The sequence below is a fragment of the Lontra canadensis genome, unplaced genomic scaffold (assembly GCF_010015895.1).
Source record: "Lontra canadensis isolate GAN:19392208 unplaced genomic scaffold, GSC_riverotter_1.0 scaffold64, whole genome shotgun sequence".
NCBI classification, from domain to species: Eukaryota; Metazoa; Chordata; class Mammalia; order Carnivora; family Mustelidae; genus Lontra; species Lontra canadensis.
In genome coordinates, this window is record NW_022631058.1 from 6135660 (window position 1) to 6157028 (window position 21369).

Here is a 21369-nt window from a genome sequence, read left to right on the forward strand (position 1 = left end):
CTGCTTGGAGCTTGGCGCGAGCTCGCTCTCCCTCTTCTGTTCACATTCAGCTTCTCCACAGACTTGTTAAAACATGACAGCAACTTACTGGAGGCAGGAGGAGCGACAATGAGATGAGAGGAAAAAACAGAACCTTTTGAAATATGTTTTCCAAGAAAGAGACGTGCACCTGGTTTTCTTACATTACTCTTAAACCTTTGCAAAGAGATTGCGAAGTGGAAACGTTGCCCGTATACAAATCGGGCTCCTTTTGCTAAGTCTGTTTCCTGAATCTTTGAGGCTGAATTTAGTTGTCCGTTGTAATGTATGGGGAAAGTGAACAATCCTTTTTTTCCAGCAGCTAGAGTGAGGGGAGGAAATAGGTATTCAAGATAATCATACTAAACTTCCGATTATTTTTCCAATTAGTTATTTAATAAGGTCCGGGATAAGGGAGTTAACTGGTGATGGGTGGGGGTGGGGGAGCACATCATCAGGGTTGCCTTCATTTGAAATAACGCCATCTTGGTAGAGAGTCTTGTTATATTTTTACCCTCTAATCTCACGTTTCGATCATTTCTCAGTGTCCAAGTAATAGATCCTCTGGCTTAGAGGGCATGGGGGAAATCGACTTTCAGAGTTCAGACGGTGGCATTCTCCCTAAGAGTTGGGGGTGGGATAGGGCTGGCTAGAGCGAGAAGGCATGCTCGGTCAGGGTGGCATCCATGGTGTTGGTCCAGGCACTCTGCAACTCTCTTCGGGGAGGAGAGGGTTAAAAACCGAGACAGACTTTGCCTCTTGGAAAGCTTAGGGTTGCAGCCGCGCCTCCCAAGCATTCTTTAAACCAGAAATGTGGGAGGGACTCCGAAAGGGAGGGAGTAAAGGAGGGGGGCAGAGAAAGAGGGCTCGAGGAGGGGAGCGCGCCAGAGCGCGAGGGACAGAGTGAGAGGAGGAGCGCGGGAGCGGCGCAGGCGATCCAGCGAATTCATTACTGTAAACATCTCCCGGGGGTGTCAGGAGGGGTGGGGGTGGGAGCCGCGGCGTCTACATTAGCCCCGACGCAACCGATCGAGGCAGCAGTGAGGTCGGAGCAGCCTCAGGACCCACGCCCCGCCGGCGCAGCACTTGGAGCGAGCCCCGCGCCCGCCCCCGCGCAGCCCCGCGCAGCGCCCTGCTCCGGGCTCCGCGCGGTGGGTTCTCAAGCGCCCGCGGCGCGCCCGCCCGGCTCTCCGGCTGACCCCCGAGGTCCTCCGGTCTCTGAGGAGCCCCGGCGCTGCGGGGCCTGTTTCCGCAGCCTTCCCCACTCTCTCTGCTTCTTTCGGAACTCGTGGCTTGGTCTAGGCGGAGAGGGGGAGGCTGAGGAGGAAAGCAGGCGGGGGCCGCGGCGGCCGGAGCCGAGAGAAAGTGGCATGCCCGAGCCCTGGAGGCGGAGGTGGCGGAGGACGGGGGAAGACGATGCCGCGGCTCCGTAGAGGAGAAAGGCGAGAGCGAGCTAGGCGAGCGGGGCGCCCGGGCTCCGGCAGGCTGCGGGGAGGCGCGCGCCGCTCTGAGGCTCCGGCCTCCGCACCCCCGCGCCCCGACGCTGCGGGAGACAAGGCTGGGCTTCAGCACCCGCCACCGTCGCCGCCGCCGCCACCCGGAGGACCTAGCAAAAGTTTGGATCTGGGGGAGGACGCGGCGCTGAGCGAGATTACCACCGAGGCTGGAAGGAGACCTCGAGAACCTTCGCAGGTAACGCGCACCCCCAACCGTCTCCTTCCTTGACCCGCCGCTGAGCTCCTGCTTCTTCCCAGCGTCTTTCCTGACGCTCGGCAGATCTGAGTCAAAGTAAGAGGGAGGCGAAGTTCAAGATCCCGGGGATGGGCACCCAGCGCGGGGAGATCTACAGTCAGGTTCGAGGGGCCCGCGGCGCTTCTCTGCCCTCGGTGGGCAGCTGTGCAGGGAGATGAGGCTCCTCTGGGGATGGGTGAGAAACCTCGGCCCCAGCTGGAGCCTCATCTTGTAGCTCCTCGGAAACAGAATGTGGATTCAGGGGCTTTTAGTATTCTTCAACCCCGGGGGAATGGTGCATAGATTTCACTCCCTGCCACCCTCACCCCCTCACCTTCACCCTCTCACTCTCTCAGCCCTGTTTAGCTTAGCATCTTTTAGAAATGATAGGAGCCCACCTCATTTAGCTGGTGCAGGAAAGCAAATTGCGCGCGCGTGTGTGTGTGTGTGTGTGTGTGAGAGAGAGAGAGAGAGAGAGAGAGAGAGAATATCAAGTAAAGGGGAAAATTTCCTTTTCCCACTTTGACATCCCCGGAGCCTTCCCTTCCTCCCTCCTTCCATTCACCTTCTGGCGTCATAAAATAAAAACTTTAGAAGTCTCATATTTATTGCAGTATGAGATGAAACACATTAGCCTTTGGCGACGTGAATTTAACATGATTTTTCTGTGTGTGTGTGTGTGTGTGTGTGTGTGTGTGTGTTGGGGGTGGTGGTTAATGGTGTTGTGGAGAGGCATGTTGTTCCTCAGTGGCCTGATACACGATGGTGCAGGGGAAAGAGTGGTCTCCTGGGTGCACTTGGGGCCAGGGGCAGTGGAGAGAAAATATGGTAACCTTTCCCAAACAGCAGCCTTACTTAGGTTAACTGAGAAAATAGCTCCTGCTTTTCCCTCAGAGAGCTACAGAAATATTCCAGCCCCAACTCCCCACCATCCCCTTTCCCCCAGCTGAGTTTCAGAGATGCTCAGCATTTGCTGCTGCTGTCATCATTATTATGATCATTATTTATTCACCTGGAAGCTCATCTTGACTTCTCTTGTAAATGGAAAGCAGTCGCCAAGAGCTTTTGATTAATTTTAGTGGAGGAGATCTCTTGTAAAGCTTGCAGTAAGCTAATCGAGTGCAGGGCACAAATCCGTGTAAATGCTCGCGCAAGAGTGCAAGGTGCTGATTAGATTTCTTCACATGCTGCATTTGCTCTATGCAAAGCCCCATCTAAATGGGAGCTATTGCTTACCACTCAGCTGGGAGGCTCTTAAATCACACAGGGTTTCAGGGAGCTTTGGGGCATGTCCCCTTGCTCACACAGGCTTATTGTTAAATTTATTACATCTAACTTCTCCTAGCCAAAAGCTAATATGTAGGCTAGCTTCCATATAGGAACCCATATTGTCTGTGTATTTAAGTGATAGGACCTTCCCAATTCTCCAGTGAGAGGATCCCCCAATAATTTGGGGTAAGAGAATGCAGGTTGGCATTTGCCCAGGGAGGTATTCGGGTTGTTGCTGTATGAATGTAAAATTTTAGGTCAGTATCTAAAATGTTAGAACTGGACTTTTTTTTTTTTTTTTTAATTACTAAGCAGTATGCACCAGATATAGAAGATCGACAGGCCATATTAGAAGAGAATAAATCTTTGGGAAATACACATTCCATGAAAAGTTGCTTATTTCCCCATGATGTTATTGCTCCTCCAAATACAACTTTTCTTCCTTCCCTCCTCAAAAGCCCCAAACAGGATAGGGTTAAACCATTTAAGAATTTTTAATAATCACTGATGGAGGTTCAGCCCCATACTGTCATGCTGAGTTGCAAATATCTGAGTGGAGTGGAGGATGTTGGAAGATGAAATTTCAAGCATTATTCCATGTCTCTGCCAGTAGGTACAAGAAATTGTAAGTGGACTAGCCCAGTAGCAGAACCTATTACAAACCTAGCATGGAAAGAATGCTGATTTTAAAAAAGATGCCTATGTCTTAACACTTCAGTAGTTTCACTACAGTTTTAGAAATTCCAGGGGATGCTTTTAACAGAAGAAAGTAGATTCCCAAATGACACCATGCTGGGCTGCCTTGAGGTCCCCTAGGCAGTCATGGTTTTTCCCCTGAAGGCTAGGTTTCAGATGATGTGATCTTATCCCAGTTTGACTTTGACCGGCTGGATCTAATTTGAACCTCCTCTGATGCCTGTTACATTTATATTCTGGCCTGCTGGAGAGTTTGATTTAGGATTTAGACATATCTCCCTGAAGCAACCTTATATCTTCCCAGTCTGAAGCTGTGGTTTCAAGAAAGGCTCAAGTATGTATGTCCAGAAACCTTATTCTGTAGAGACTCAGGGTGAACATCTGATCTAGTTTGACTCTTCAGTCTTGCACCCTACAAGGAAGAATTGCTACTTCTGCAATCAGAAGTGACTGAAGTTAAAAAACAGCAAAGGATAGTGTGCTCTCAGTTTTGCTCCCTGGTTTTAGAAGACAGCTCTAAACAAGACTGTTTAGAGCCAGGTGATGCGATTTTGTTTCTATTCAGGTCAGACCTTTCTGAAAAATCATCTTTTGGTATTTTTACTTTAATTTTAATTCAAGTTCATTTTTCACTAGATTACTTTAATAACTTAGTGGTTTCTGCCACAGTGATTCAAATTCAGTCCATTAGTGACCTCTATCTGTGAGAAGTGGATACTCATTGTTTTCCTTTCTTCTCATCAGTCTGCAAATTATGTGTGGGGGGGGGCAAAGCTCTGTAGTTCTTTCTGAATATTTAGATTTTCCAACCTGATTTTTCTAATATGGAGTTCAGTATGGGTAATGATATTTAAAAACAGTAATAAAATGTTACAGGCTAATAGGCTACTAAATGGTTATTCCATATAGCATTGACAATATGATCAATATAAATAAAATACCAGGGCTATCCACTGCCAGTAAAAGGATTGTACAGTCAGGTAGACTAATGTTTTGAGACTCATAATGCTGCTGAATGTAAGTGAAATTTTATTGCCCCTAAGTGCTTACATAACAAGAGAAACTTGAGACAAGCTCAGAACATACATGTGATAACTAGACTTCATAGTAGCTGTGTGTATGTGTCTTTAAATTCAGCTGTGCTTCTGCTGTGAACTTATGGTACAGATCAAGGACGAGGTGGGATGTGAGAAGGGTGTCTTAAACAGATGGTCTTTTAAGGAGACTTTTAAAATCTGATTCCTAATCCCAGCTTTGTCTTCTGAGGGTTTTCAAATTGAAATTTCAATTTGAGTTGATTATTCTAAATGGTAATTGAAGACAAAGTTTGCTGAATTTCTTAGGTGGGTGGATACCATTATCTGACATTTTCCAGATGGGTTTTGATGTAGTGGTGTTCAGGGATATGGAATTTTTAAGAGGTTTTCTTTCTTTTCCCTTGGGCAGGTTTTATGTAAAAGACATTTTTAAAGACCAATGATGATGATGATGATGATGGTGATTATCAAACAACCATTATAATACCCCAGTCAACTTTCTTTCCTTTCCCCACCTTCCAAATTGCTTTACTTTTTAAAAATTAGGTATTTTTTTTTCTAGAACTACGTGTTGGGAATAGGACTAAGACTACCAGTATTTTTTTTTACTCTTTTTAGCAAAGTAAACTCCCATTAAGTATCTGTTTATAGTAAAACACACGTACTCACCTACACATCAAGAACCATTTTAAGACAGAGATTCTTTTCAAGGTTTTAAATATGTTTCTTTTTAAAGAGCTATGACACAAATATTGTAATAAAAATATCCTGCGTTCCGATGAATACAGAGACTTATTTCAGCCGCATGGAACAGTAAAATACTGTATTAGCAAAATAATCAGTGGTATTTTCAGTACATGGTCAAAATCTGTTAGAAACTTTTTTTTTTTTTTCTTGGCGAATTTCACATCTACTGGTCTTTTTGGTTTTCTTTGATTCCTTCTACTGAGGCTCTTTGAAGTGATTCAAAACTAAACAGTAGCTACTTTTTTTAGGGAAATTCATCATGTTATATTCAGGATTCCAGAAGAGTTAATGATGCAGAAAAAGTCCTGTAAAACATCTTTCTAAAAGAAGTCCTTTTCTTGTAGGCTTCCCACTTACGGGCCTCCTGTACCATTTGCAGTGAATTGGAACTCCATTATTTATTTATTTTTCGAATACCACCTCTAACTTAATTTAACATGGGATGTGTGTCTGCAGAAGCAAGCAGCACCATGTGTCCCGGGTCTCCTGAACAAAGCAGTGTCGTTTTTATGGATCTGCAAGAAGGGAAAGTCAAAGAAAATATCCTTGTATACTTTGGGAAGTCAAAAAGGCCACATTCATGATTCTCAAACACTGGTCAGTTATTCTGCTGATGCTTAATAAGACCACACGTTTTCCGGCAGTTTAGTGGTTAAAGACCTCAGCCATTTTTTGAAGCATTCACGAAATAAATTTCTGGTGCTCCTACCCATTAGGCGCTCATTAGAGCTGAGCAGTTTTTCTCACTTTCTTCCCAGGTTGCTTTTAAGGGAATGTGCAGGAAACTTGGCAAAAGGTCCTCTGTCCCCCTCAGTTCACAGGTCATGTGTGATATTTCAGTTCTTTTTATTAGAGCTTTCAAGACACAGATAAAAGTATCTTCCATCTGAACCTTTTAAGAACCTGAGGGCTTTTGGATTTAAGCCCACCAAAAAACCATCATTTCTCAAAGTTCATCGATGGCTGTGAGGTCCTTGGAATATCGAAACCCCCCTCAACAGGGAGTGAAAGAAGAGTGGCTCCCAAAGTCTGTTCACAAATATAGTGTCCCTTGAAGTCAACAGAGGTCATGAGCTGAATGGAAAACATTAGACTCCTATCAGTCCCGAAATAGGTCCATGTGCTGGTGTCACTTATCCCCAGCTGCCTATGGGCGTCACTTTTCATGAAATCCAGTGTTAAAATAGCCTCTGTGATAGTTTCCTCTCCCACTTTGCTCCAGAACTCGGACTGAAATATTTTGAAGAAGGATATAATACAGGGAATTATAATATCTCAGAGATAAAGAGGATATGAAGGTTATGGGAATAGACTGGATAAGCATTTGCCATACAGGTGCCAGGAAATTCTCTCTAGGCCAAAGGGATGAAACTGATTCATACCTAGCCTTGACCGCCTCCTCTCTTACCTTTCCTAATTATCGCATGCAGGATTTTATGGCTCACAACTGCTTCTGTGAGTTGGTCCGAGAAAACCCTATTAGCCTGGCCTCTATTGGGTGAATGGAGCCAAACAAGTTGAAGGTTACCCATGCCTGCACCGAGTTCTCCCTCAGACCATTTGGCTTTGCACAAAATGATGAACGTTACATTTAATCACATAGATGTTTGAATTCTTCAAATGCAGTTTATAAGTTTTTCCTTTTACCAACTTACCTGAAATGATTTCTTATTTAAAATAGTAGCAGTTATTTCAATCACATAAATATGTAACTATAAAAAATAGCATTTCATTGTCTCTCCACCATTATAGTAGATATAAGTTTTTCCTGTTATGGATCAGTATAATTTTATGATGTAGGCCTTGTGACTTGGGACCTTAACTGTGGGTGGGGAGTGAACGGTAGGGAGGTTGTTTTGGAGGAAAGAAAATATGTGCTTATATAAAGAAAACCTGCATTCTCATGTCAGCACACTCCTTTGTACACCGATGACCTTGGACAAATTACTTAATCTCCCGGAGACTTAGTTTCCTTTCTGCAGAGGGTTGTTGAAGGGTCAGATGAGATTAATGTGTGGGAAAATACCTTGATAATCATACAGTGTTATATACCTATAAAGATGCATTATTCAAGTTGATAACATTTATCCCCATAGGACTGTCATGTGCCAGAATAGTTCTAGGTCTTATACTAAGATAGAGTGCCCTTCCCTATAGGAACTCTGGTGTTTGTGAATGTAATGGGATATCACCCAAGCAGTCAAGTGTCTGGTGGCTCTCTATACCATTTCTTCCATTCATTTAACGGGGCCTCGTCTTCTCTTGTGAGTTTGCTCTGTTTTGAACAAAGTATTCTTTTCAAGGATCAAGGGTAATTAGGATAAGATCTACGCAAGGGCCAAACTTTCCATCCTTGACAGGCTGGCTTGTTGTTGGAAACTGAATTTATCACACATGGATTCCAGCGGGGCTCTTTTGGGAAGAAACCTTCCACATTCCCTGCAGTAACGTTGTTTCTCCTTTTGGCTGGATTTATACTTGAGTCGTCCAAGTTACCTTTCACAAAAACATAAGCCATTAATAGAATATATGATGATGTTTAAAATTTTCATTCTGCAACACGAGGCAGGCTGGTGCAAAGGACTGCGTTTTTGGTAGGGCAAATCTCCTGAGCTCCTTCTCAGTGAATGGAAAGACTTGATTTATTACAACACTGACATACTTTCCAAAGCTTGGCCTTATTTTGACATTGTGAGTATCACAAAATCTTTGTGGGGCAGTTTTTTTTGCAACTTATTTTCCCATACTTCGTTCAGTTATATTTTTATAATTGTCAAATCTGAGACAGTTTTAATTTTAAATGTTCCAAGAGTGAGCATGTTTATTTTACTTTCCTGATTTGTATACATGTGGGCCTTTGTAAAGGTTAATTCTTAATCATTTTATGGTTGCTTAAATGAAGCTTGCAGAAAACACATGCATATGTGAACTGTATTTATAAAACGTATGATTAGGTTGTGACTCTTGATCAGAAGGAATGTTTTTATCCATTATTTGGATACATGACAGTGTGTATCCCATGGTGTTCTTTTCCATTTCTGACTTAATATTTGCCAAAGTTCTGACACTTACCCCAACCCCGTTTTTGTTTTTTTTTAAGTTGATGAGAATTTTAGCAGTACATTGTAAAACACCTGACTATATAACTCTATTTTTACATGACAAATTACTTTGGTAGTTTGGCAAAATTAATCTGAGTGCTTTTTGTTCTGGCAGTGCTGAATGATACAATAATAATATTTGAAGAAGAAAAATGTTTATCACTACTCTGAAGAGTTCTGCTAATAAAACGAGAAGAGTCTGGAGGTATACGTGTGGGGAGTTAGAAAGGCACAAAGAAATTTCAGTCTTAGATACCATGGGGAGAGGGGTGCTTCTTACACTCTTCAGCTGGGTGGTGCTAATTTAGCCCATATGTTCCTAACAGAATAGAAGAATGAGATAGCCCAAGTTATTTTTAATCGGACATTTTCTTTTCCAGATAGGTCCTAAGGAAGCTCTAAATAAAGAAAAGCACAAAATGCAATGAGGAATTTATTTCTGTGTGAATGGCTTGGTACTCATGAAGGAGATAGGATCCTTTTAGAGGCAGAGGGTATATACCAGATGATAAAGAAAGCTTTTCCATTCATCTGAGGGGTGATTTTTAGCATTTGCTGTATGCCTGGCAGAGTAAGATTGGAGAGGCACGTGGTAATGCAGGATCCCTGCACTTGAGGCTGCCTAGGCTGAGGAGGAAAGAGGGAGACACAAACCTAATTGCATTTGGTTTGTACGTGACTGAAGACAGTCAATCCTAGTAAGTGTGCCAGGGATACGTAGTGCTAATGAAGAAACCTTTATGTTTGGAGAAGGATAGTCTCGGGTTCTCACGCTGGCTGTGTCACTTGTTAATTTGATAAACTTGAGCAAAATTTTAAATGTCTTTCAATCTCTGTGTCTAGTCTAAAATGGGAGAAAATACTGTATACTCATAGGGCTGTTCTTTGGAGGACTGAGGTAATTATGTAAAATGTCTGCCTGTCTGGCACACAGTAGAGGCCTAATAAATGCTGACCGCAGATCCTTCTCTCTCTGAAATGATAATGATTTCATTATGCTACTTTCGCCTTCAACAAATATCTTTGCCATTTCTCTGGAATCCCCAAAAAGGCTTTGGGCCCCTTGAACCTATTCACTCACAGGACACAGCCTCTTCTGCAAAATAAAATTTCAATATTTGTGCGTGTAACAGAGCATGAAAAGGACAGTAAGGGAAATAAGCACTTTGCACGGTGGCAGGATGAGCTCAGAGCTAGTAGTATACAGTGCAGGCTGCTGGTGTGATAGGGGCCAGAGAAAGGAGGGAGAACATAAAAGAGGACTCATCTCAGTTTGGGGAATCAGAAAGTAGTGTTATCTGGTACTCTGTTGTCGTTGCTGTTGCTACTGTTCATTGAAAGCGTAAGCACATTAGGATGTGCTTCTTAATGTGCATCCCCCCCCCCCCATTCACCCTTCCATGGCTAACCAATACCAGTAGCTTGCGACAACATGTCCTGTGTCCAGACTATGACACTGGGCACACGGAATTGTGGTTATTACTCTATACCGAGATTTTTATCAGAATGAATTTAAATACTTACTTCACACAATTCATCTCACACATGCCTCTTGGCAAAGTCGTGAAACTATTTTGTTATAGAAGATTAACATATAAATTATTGTTATATTTATATAATGCTTAGTCTGTACTTATGGAATGATTGTACCTTGCTGGTATAATGACAGATGTCTGAATCAGAATGATGCTATTAGATTATCAGTTTAACATGGAATTATTTCTTTCAGAAAGTAATTTTCAGTTAATTTAAGTAAAGGGACTTCTAATGACGTCTATGGAAGATATTCTGAACAAGTACACAGCTCAAAGGCACTGGTCAAAATATGAAAGGCTGGGGTTATTGTTCATTTGTCATTGTAATTGGATGAATATGTAGTATAATTTTTTGCTTTCTACTCAACACTATGTTTTTTTTTTCCCCCACTATGAGTCCGTAAATTCATTGCTATATGAAAGTTATACTTCACAAGATGTTAGGCATGCCCCAGACCTCCAAGCCCAGAAGTGCAGAAGCTTTTCCTGGTAAGAACATCTAATATATATATTATATATACATATATATATGTAATACATACACATAAAATTAATCAAATTGGAGCAGAGAGAAGCAGGCACCAGAGTATATTTTGTAAGGTGTTAGCATCTTAGTAAATAGCGACCCAACATTCCACCCAGCATAAAACAATAAGACCTTGTTTTGCTACTTTAGAATATGTAAGAGAGATTAAAATTCTTTGGAAAATGGTTTAAAAAATTTATTTTACTCAAATAGGTAAGAAACAAGTCCAGTAGTGCTGACAGCAGTGGAATTTAAAACTAAAGTCTAATAATCTGAGTCCTGAAGGAATGCATGGCAGACATCCGTTCTACTCACGCGCTTGTAACCGGGGATTTGACAAAAGTTGAATCCTTACCGAGTGCCAAGCACCATGCTGTTTTGGCATTTGGGATATTTTTTCAAAGAAGACTTCATCCTGTTCATCAAGAAATGTGATGGGTTGGCCTAGAGATACCCTCTTCCAAACTTGACTCATCGGTCTGGATTAACTGGAGAAGTTGGTTAAAAACCAGGTTCTCGGGACCAAGGCCCAGAGGTTTTGATTTGTTAAGCCCCTGATGAAGCCTGGAAATGTGGATGTGCAAAACCCTCCAGGATTGGAGTTTACTGACCTCCATAATTTTTAGAATTTTTTTCTGGCCCAGAGACTCAGTAGTTTTATAATCATCTGGTTTATAGTCAATTGTGAATTTCTGTTGGTACTTTTTTTTTTTTTTTCCTGTGTGTTTTGTCACTTAGAAAGTATTGGTTGATTTAATCCAACTGTTCTAGTAAAGAACCTTTTGAGGGCCCAGACATCAGGACTGGCTTCTCTCTCGGTACCACAGTCTTCTGTGTGATGCCACCACCAGGCACCTGTGTCCCTTACACTGGTCACTGTACTGGTTTTGATATCCCCACAGTTATTCTCCTAACAAACAAATTATATTACTTCAGTTACCTACCACTCAGATTCCCTGTCCCTGTGGATAAAGCCCATCCAAACTTCTTCTCAGGACATGTGAGATCCATGACCATCTGAGTCTCAAACTATCATCAAGCCTCATTCTTAAACACCCATCTCCTGCATCCACGTTCATGGTAAAGCATGGCTTTGTGATGCCTAGCCTTTCCCATGCTGCTTACTCTTTATGTAGAATATGACCTCTCACTCTGCATTTGGCAAACTCTTCTCCTTTAGGACCCACATGAATGTCACCTTCCCTCCCAGTCAAAATGACTCATTCCTTTCTCTGGGCTTCTATAGTTTTTTGTTTGTTCCTTTATGATTTCCCTACTCGTATTGTTTTGTAATGTGTCAGTTCTAATGTCTGTCTTTTCCACTGAACTCCAAGAACCTTTGCTCATTCATTCCATCTCCCTAGTGTTGACAATAATGTCCTGTGCACCAGGTTCTGCATATATGTAGTTGAATGAATAAATGCATAATTGGGCTGGCCAGTCCTGGAAGACCAGAAGTTTCATGATCTAGTGGCAGGGACTCCCTCCTCTAATCCCATAGATTAGTTGCCCAATGGGGAAAAATACAACCACCACTTTCTGCCTTCCTCTGAGCAAGTTTGTCAGGTCAATGCCTGCTGGTTAACCCGATCCTGATCATCATCAAACACTCTAAACCATACGTGAGGCGATTCAGATGCCACACTGGAAGATCTGTTTAAAGAAGAAGTAATTCCACTTGATGATATTGCTTCTTGCTACTGAGTGAAACCATCCGTTAAGTAGTTGTGCACACAGATGTGGTTAACCATAGGATGAGAAATTTAGCTCATAGAATTAACTTTGTGTATCTTTCTTGGCATAATTAAGGAGAGCAAAGAACTTGTGAAAATTTTGTGTGTGTGCACTCTCATTTTTCATTTGTTTACCCTTTGCTTTGATGTTGTTGATTTTATCGTAGGCACATTATTTCCTGACGGAGATCTCTGAGGAGCCAGGGCTCTGCAGAGAGGAGAAAAGAAGACTAGAAATCATAACTTCTTAATCACTCTGTCTCCACAAAGCAGGACCTAGCTTAGTCTTCATGATGTGCATATTGAAGAATATTTGAAGGGTAAAATAAATTAAACAAAAGTATTTTGTTTAATGTCGTCATAATGGTGACAAAAGGTGGACCTTCATCCCTTCTTCTTTGCCAAAACATGATTGTAACAATACTTTGCTACTTTCACAGTGAATCATCAATTGATGAACAGAGATGACTTGCATGCATGTGGCCAGGTTGTGTGCAGAATTTCAACAAAATTTCTGGAGTAGAAGATGGTGGATCATATTTTGATATGTTCCTCCCTTAACCCTTGGCTCCCTCTGGGGTGCCTGTATGTTGACTACGCACTCAATGTCAATAGGAAATATATGGCATGACACCTCAGATGATTTTTGTTAGCCACTATGCTTTAATATAAGAGGCTTAGAACACTACCCAGAAGATCTTATAATGTTAATTTATGGGGCTGTTTAGAAACAGTATGCTCTCCTTGTTCCTGAATCACACTGAGTATCAGCAAGTCCATATTCTCACCTGTGGATTAATAATAATAATAGTAAATAATACATGAAGATATGAATCATAGATAAGGTTTATTTGGAGTGCTACTTAGGCAGTTCATGGATACTATCACATTAAAATTTTCATGAAACCCTATAAAGTAGGTTCTGTTTAGCGATACTGTTCATAACTCAGTTTTACACACAGGGAAAATGAATTAGAGAGAATTGCCTCAGGTTGCTTACCCTATTTTGTAGCTATTACTTATCTTTATAGGATAGGTGAGCACTGAGTAATTTTCAAAATTAATTCTGCATTTATTTTTCCATACCTTGAAAATCGAATTCAGAAGTGCTTGCTCATGGTCCAGGAAGTAATCTGTGACACAGCTCATCGTATTGGATTTTTTTAGTAGATAACTTTGTAAGAAGTCATTATTTGCTCTTTGCCATTTTCGAGTGAAAAAGGTTCTTGGGTCTCTAAAGGTGTTTCTATAAAATGGGAAGAGGGAAGAATTACTAGTTTTAAATAGTTTAAATAGTTTTAAATAAAGTGTGACAATTGTGATCTTATTTTCTGTACTAATGAAAGTCTGTAGATAAGTACCAGATTGTGGGGTATGTATATTGCAGATGATACTCTCCATTCTTTCTTTCTTTCTTTTCTTTTTTTAAAGATTTTATTTATGTGACAGAGAGAGACACAGTGAGAGAGGGAACACAAGCAGGGGAAGTGAGAGAGGCAGAAGCAGGCTTCCTGCTGAGCAGCGAGCCTGATGCAGGACCCTGGGATCATGACCTGAGCCAAAGCCAGACACCTAATAACAGAGCCACCCAGGTGCCCATCTCCATTCTTTCCTTTAGTACTATTAATAAATAGTTAAATGAATTGATTTTTTTCCTGTGGAGGTGATAATGAACAATGGAATGACCAGAGGGCAGATAATAGCGTAAAGCTAGTGGCCTGAGAGAGCCTGAAAATAATGGAGAATTGACTGCATTACAAATATCCGATTCTCTCCTTTTCTAGATCTATGTAATTGCTCAGGCTGTAGGCTTTATTGAGGAAAAAGAGTGACCCTGAGATGGGCTGGAAAGGGCTGTACTCCATTGGTGGTTTGAAAAGAAGCACAGATGTATTTGAAAGTCACGGATGTTTGGCCATCCATCCATCCGTCCATCCCTCTGTCTCCCTCCCTTCCTTCCTTTGCCCCTCCTCCTCCTCCGCCTCCTTTTGGTCATCCTTCCCTTTCTGCATTTGTACTGATACACTCATCTCTGTAGGTAGCAAAGTTGTGTTTTATGAATTCAGGGATTGTAGTGAAGACCTCCCAATTATCTGTTCTTTCTAACTCCATGTGAATATTATCTGTGCTGCCTTAATTCCTTGTTTCCCACTCCTTAATTCCTCCATTTCCCTTTAGACAGCTAGACCATGGCTCTTGGGGTTTCTGTGTCCTTCTGTCCCCATATGGCTGCTCTCTGTCATGAGGCAACTCTGGATGGGTGGCATAGTAGACTCAGTCTAGATGAGATCATTGATGAAGTTATGAAAGCAGGCTCTGCCCAGGCACGGGAGCAGATTGGTGAATGGCCCCATGACCAGCCTGCTCCAAGACCACATGAACACACTAGCTCTGTTTGGCCCTTCGGGAAATTCTGTGGCATTTCTGTCCGTGATGGTCTGAATTTGGCTGAATTACGTGGAACCAAACGTTTGCTATCTGCAGTTTGCAACTGAGAAGTGATTTGGCCATGTGAAATAAATGTAAACATACCAGTGTTGCTCCTACCAGGAATGGTTGCCTGACTTGTCTGGACCACCTGCGTCTGTAACAGATCAGCCTATGACCCCATGTCACTCTTTCCTCTCCACTCTGAGAGCTGACCTGATTGCATTTTCTGTGGGACTTCAGTGTGGGTAAGTGTCAGCATGAGCTGATTGCTTGCAACGGAATCCCAACAAAGAACTTAATTCGTATTTCTTTATTAAACAAGCTATATTGTCTAGAACCACTACTTTGAGCCATATTTGATTACTCCCATTCATTCATTTTCAAATATTCTATCTCAGTTTTATGCATCTTTTCAAAATCCTGTCTTTCCTACTCTTGTTGGTTCCATCGTGGCCCAGATAGGCCTTTCCCCCCTGACTTGCACACCGTAGTTACCTTACTCTTCCTCATTCCGGTGCTGATGACATTACTTTCCACTATGTACAAGGTCAAGTCTAAACTTCTTAGCTTGCTACTCAAGGCTGTTCCTTCTGTAGCTCTCCCTAATCTTCCCAAAGAAAGTTTATCTTCTCTTCTGAACTAAATTTAGAGTATGTCCTTATTTTTATCTTTGTAGTAGTCTTGTGTAAAATTTTACCAAGTGCTTTGTCTCTATGATCTGTGAGCTGACCCAGGGCAAAGGTCATGCCTAATAAATGTTTGAGGTGCTAAACTGACCTCAGGCAGCTGACCCAACCTGCCTCTGTGAAATTCCCTTACAGCACAATTCTGTGTCTCCCTCTATCTGTTCTACTTTCCAGAAGATTTTAAATATGGGGCAAATTAATATTAACAAAGTTTGTAGAGATAACTCTCACGTATTTTAGTTTTAAAGTTATTTAATGGAATAAGCTCTCTTTGTTCCGTCTGTGGAATTCTTTGTCAAAGCAGTGCACTCTTGCTTTGAAAACAGGAAGGTAGAACATTCCAACAGCATCATGAACCCTCTGTTTATATTTGTAAAACCTGTAGTCTTTCCAGGCCTCTAGGCAAGAGCAAATAGACATAATCAGAGGCATTAGAACTTGATTATGTTGAATTGGATTCTTATAACTGAGGCTTGATAGCCAAAATTAGTGGTGTGCTAGTTTATACTGAAAGAGATGCTTGTGTTATTCCAAAACCATAGACTTCAGCTTGCTGGAATCTTTGACGACATCTGGATGTTTTGAAAAATACAGCAATCACATGTTTTTTATTATCTCCATAATTGTATTCTTTTTAAAAGGGAGCTGCATAAAGACGTAGGGCAGGGGGTAATGGAAGGCCACAGAGTTTGGATTCAGACAGATGGATTTGAATCCTGGTTCTACCTCAGCCAGCTAGGGCAACTAGAGCATGTTTTGTTTTTGTTTTTGTTTTTGTTTTTTGTCTTTGTATCTACTCTTTCAATTTTTAAATAAGGAAAAATGATATGCATCTCATAGGATCACTTTCGTTGTAGCAAATAGAGCAGGTGATGCCTGACATATATGAAGTATGATAAGCTTTAGCTCCCTTCCCCCTTGCCCTCTGACTTAAAATAATACAAATTCTGCGGCTTATAAGTGACTATTTTTTCTTGCACAGATAGGCAGTTCCGTAATACCTTGTCACTTTTTCCCCGAAGGATCTCTGTAGGGACACGGTTTACCTCCTGCCCAGTTTCTCTAGAACACTATTTATTTCTACGGTCCAGAAGAGGATATAGTACCCCAGAAATAATCATTACCCTGTCTGACTTAGGACACTCACTGATGAAAAACTCTTAAAATCACATCCTTTTATAGAAAAAAAAAAAAATCTTTCCAACAATCTCATTGCCTCAAAAACAGTAGGTATCATGGATTATTAGAAAGGAATTATCCAAAGGAAATGCTCTTAAAGACAACTGCCTGCAGAGTCTGGTTTATCAACAGGCAAAAAAAAAAAAAAAAAAAGAAATTTTTCTACTAAATTTCAGCTTGTCACTACAAACATGAAAATAGCAACATTCATAATATATTCTTTGGGGACAAGGCTGTGAATGTTTCCACTAGGTGAAATTCTCAAGGAACAGCTTCTAAGAATGAACATGAACTCTCCAAGAACCCCAGGGAATGTCTATTAAGAAACAGGTAAACAACAAAACGAAAACCATGACAAAGAGGGAAGAAAAAGGCAAATTAAGTAAATAATTTCATTGCAGACCACATTGTGGAAAATATGATGTGATAGAGTCACAGTTCATTTACCCTGAATGACCACTGTAATTATAACTGGCTAATGAATATTTTTTCTTTTTCTGCATAATATTAGTGTCATCCATAGTTATGGAGGTGTTTTTCATATCAAAACACCACAGCCGTGCAAAATTATATTTATCAGTCTCTTTCCTGATGAAAAATCAGTGTTGTTTTAGCCTTTTCCTAGAATTCTGTTTAAAGGTTTATCCTTAGACTGGAAATGCAATGTTAGAAGATAAAGAAAGATCTACATTATACAGCATGATTGTTTTTTCAACCTATAATACACAGGTATTGGAACTTAACCCTCGAAGATACTTTTCTTTGTGTGGAGATATTGATCTCCTTATGCAAAATACTCTGGAAATCTGGAAGGGGTTCTTGAGAAAATTGTAGTGTTCCGGGCGCCTGGGTGGCTCAGTGGGTTAAAGCCTCTGCTTTTAGCTCAGGTCATGATCCCAGGGTCCTGGGATCAAGCCCCGCATCTGGCTCTCTGCCCAGCAGGGAGACTGCTTCCTCTTCTCTCTCTCTCTGCCTGCCTCTCTGCCTTCTTGTGAGATCTGTCTGTCAAACAAATAAATAAAGTCTTTAAAAAAAAAAAAAGATACTTTAAAAAAAAAGGAAAATTGTAGCATTCCCTTTATTAGTGATGAGAATAACCAGCATAATTATCCTGCTGGTTTAGTTTAAGTTTGGTGTTTTTCTGATAGGCATGGAAACAAGCTGACTTGACATTGCCTTTCCTATTCTGTGATTTTGTATTTTTAAATTATTACCAGAATTTCTGTGAAAATATATAACAAATATCTTTCTGAAAAAAAATGAATATTCAGATAATTCTTTGTCTTTAAGTGATGGAGAGACTTATAAATAATGAGATCCGGAGGAAATCTCTAAATGCATGTAACTGGTAGTTGGGTTTGATTCTCACTCCACCTTTTTACTGGGATTCCTAACATGAAGATGAAAGGATTGAACTTCAAGGGCCATGTCCTTCTTTCTTCAAAATTAAGAGCACATTGCACATGAAGGAGTGGTAGCTGGTATCTGTGAACTATGGTGAGCAGGGCTCTTAGGTCCTAATTGGCATAAGGAATGGGATTGTTTGGAAAAGTTAGGAAATGGGATCTAGGGGACAGAAGCTTAAGAAAGATCCAGACACGTCACTAGTAGAGATAACATCCCAGAATCTCTTTTCTGCATACAGTGGCTCTTATCCTTCTCCAATGGATGGGTACTGGGAATTCATAAAAACGTGAACTGTTTGTTTTTTTCATGTAACTCCATAATTTAACTTTATGAAGCCCAAGTGACAGCAATAGAGGTTCCAGTGTCATTACCACTTGTCCTGTTTAATAGGAAGGGATGGGGGAGCAGTTCCTTGTGGTCATGGGCACATCCAAGAACGACCTCATGCAAAGGGAATCTCAAGAACAGCGTCGTGGTTCAGAGTGGAAGTAGGTGGGTTGGAGTTTGAATCCCAGCTGTACTGTTAACTGACTGTGAAACCCGGGGCAAATTATACATCTTATGGAAGCCTCTTCTGTAAAATGAAGATACTAATTTTTTTAGTGTTCTTGTGAAGATTAAGTGACATAAGAGATGAAAAACATTATACACAATAGGATCTTAGTGTATTGTTGTTGGTTTTCTGTGTTTGACGAATTATCACTGTATCCTAAGTTCTTTTTTTAAAAAAAAAAGGTTGGAGAGATGCATGGATTGGATGAATATGTGTAGAGGTTCTTCCCTGAAATGTCTAAAAGATTCATTTACTTAAGATTGCAACGGACTCTAGTGAAATATGTGAAGATTTGATTTAATCATCACCAGGGAGAAAGTACGGTATGAAGGGAGATACTCAGAGAGGGAACCATGCTTCGTATTCCTTGTCATTGTTGAACTCGTATTTAAGTCTTAAACCACTCATTTGGTCTTACTTCCCTGTTTCCTGTAGCAGGTGTGTGTCATTATCCATTCCTCATAGCATCATCAAGAGGAAAATGGAATGCTTAAGGGCATGCCCCTTTCTGTTTTGTGTCACTGTGTCCTGAACAGTCACCCTATCAACAGTTGATGCCATGAATTGAATGGGCCAGGGATTGTGGGGTACTTTAAAGGATCATTAGGTGGGTGGGCGGAAGGTTGGAGTTCTTGTTTTTGTGCTATCTCTAAAAAAACCCTTTGCTTTCTTTTCAATTACTCAGCATTGTTGAACCTCAGTTTCTTCCTCTGCTCAACACCAGGCAGTTCCTGTAATTCATTAATTATTAGAATCTAAGGAACTAGCATTAGTGATTGGGAGCTTGGCTTTGGGTTTCTTCTGCTCCGGCTTAGGTGTGCCTTCCCTACTTGACAGCTTTGGCGCCTTGACAAGAAACTTAATCTGTATAAGCCTCCTTTTCTTCATCGGTGCAGTGGAAACAGCCAAATTAAAACCTCCTTAAAGAATTGCCTTAGGATTCAATGAGGTATACATGGAAAGCATCTAGCATCATACCTAGTCGAATTCCGTGCTCAATAGATACTGACAGGTATTTCCAACATGGCTTATTCAAAAAATAAGTATGGTAAGCATCTCTGATGTTTTCAAAAAGCAGCAGACATTAATGTGTCCCCACATTCCTGACCCAACAGCCTCGGTCATGCCCTCAAAGCTACCAAAGGGAGATGATCACAGAAGAACATCCTACTGGCCTCTCAAAGAGAGATACAGTTCCTCTAGTTCCCTGTAGAAACTCAGTAAATGTTTGATGGTGATAATGGTGATGATTGTCATAGCTGAGAGTTTACTGGTGCAGACAGGTAAGACATGGGGACCTTTTTTGGTTTCTGGCAGGATCTGGAAGGCTGATTGCGAAAACTTTGGTGTGAGTGAGCTATTCCAGAAATCCTGCCAAGAGTCCTAAACTGCTGTAACTAAAAAGTCTTGTTTCTCTTATATCTGAGGCTTCTACCATGCATTAAATCTCTGGAAATTTACCAGCCTAACCACCTAGTTTCAGAAGACTGCAGAGGTAATGACATTTTTTGATGCCAGGTTCAGGATATGACTCTTGCGTTTAATTTTGACTACAGGATTTTTTTTTTTTTTCAAATTAAATATGTTCAGCTTCCACACATACAGCAAATAAGGCAGAGAAGACTCAGAGAGCAGCCACCTTCCACCTGGTAGCTCTTTTCTTTTGATTCCAGTAAGGTGGTATGGGTATCTGCCTTAGTCATTATTATGAAATACACTCCCATTCTCCTTTGCAGCCTTCAGACAAAGGATGTAATGGATAATGCAGCCATAAAAGTTTATTGGCCAAGAAACATGAAATCAGAACAGAATGTGATGATCAAATCTCCTTATAATGCAAACAAGGTATTTAGTAGTGGCCAAATTTCAAATGCTTGCTCCCAATATTTCACAGGCCCTGTGTGTGTGTGTGTGTGTGTGTGTGTGTGTGTGTCTTTCCTGGTGGTACCAATGGGATCATCCAAGAGTCATTTCTCCTTGTTGAACCCCTGAGAACGACAGCTGTGTAATACATATTTTATCCCCAGTTCCAGTACTGATCGGGTACACGGTTAGGGATTCGACACATACTTGTGGAAGGCAAGAGGGAATCACAGGAGGAGGGGAAAAGAAGGAAAGATAGAGAAAGAGGGAAAAAAAAAACATATTTCAGCTTACTTCCAACAGGTGATTATAAACAGTTTAGTTGTTGGTGGTGGTTTTGCACTATAAATTTGGAAAAGGACAGAGCCTTTTTGTCCTATTGAAGAAGTAGCATACAGATGACTTCTGGAGTGTGTTGAAACTCAGCTCTGCCTCTGTGCTTGACCCGGTTATCCAAATTACTATACAAAGAGGATAAATTCAGTTTTATATTCATCAACTTATAGGGCAGGACACATGCTTTTCAGACATGATTTTGAGGGTTTAAATTGGAAAAAAAAATCTTATCAGGAGTAGAAAGTCAAGCCTCCTTTCTCTTTCCATTCTCATATAGAAGAAAGGAGAACACATTTTATTTTATTCTTCTTCAAAGCACTTAACTTACCTATTAAAGGGCTTCATTATGCTCTGCAAAACACTACAAAAACTTTAAAGAAAGATGCAAGATTGAGCCAGCAATCAACAACTATTTATTGAAGTCCCAAATGACAGAAAGTTCCAACTGCCAGTTTAGTTGTCTTCTTGAGGGATTTAATAAACTGTCATCTTGCAAAAAGAAAAAAAAAATTACTGCAGGAG

At 41.0% G+C, this 21369-nt stretch overlaps 1 protein-coding gene across 1 annotated transcript in view; it reads left to right on the forward strand.

The window, feature by feature from the left end:
• The first annotated feature begins 911 nt into the window (after nt 1-911).
• Nucleotides 912-21369, forward strand: part of LOC116879928 (neural Wiskott-Aldrich syndrome protein-like) — an 87085-nt gene continuing 66627 nt past the window's right edge. The window contains exon 1 of the mRNA XM_032878559.1: nt 912-1710. Coding sequence (XP_032734450.1) covers nt 1435-1710 — 276 coding nt within the window. The 5' untranslated portion in view covers nt 912-1434. The remainder of the gene's footprint in view (nt 1711-21369) is intronic.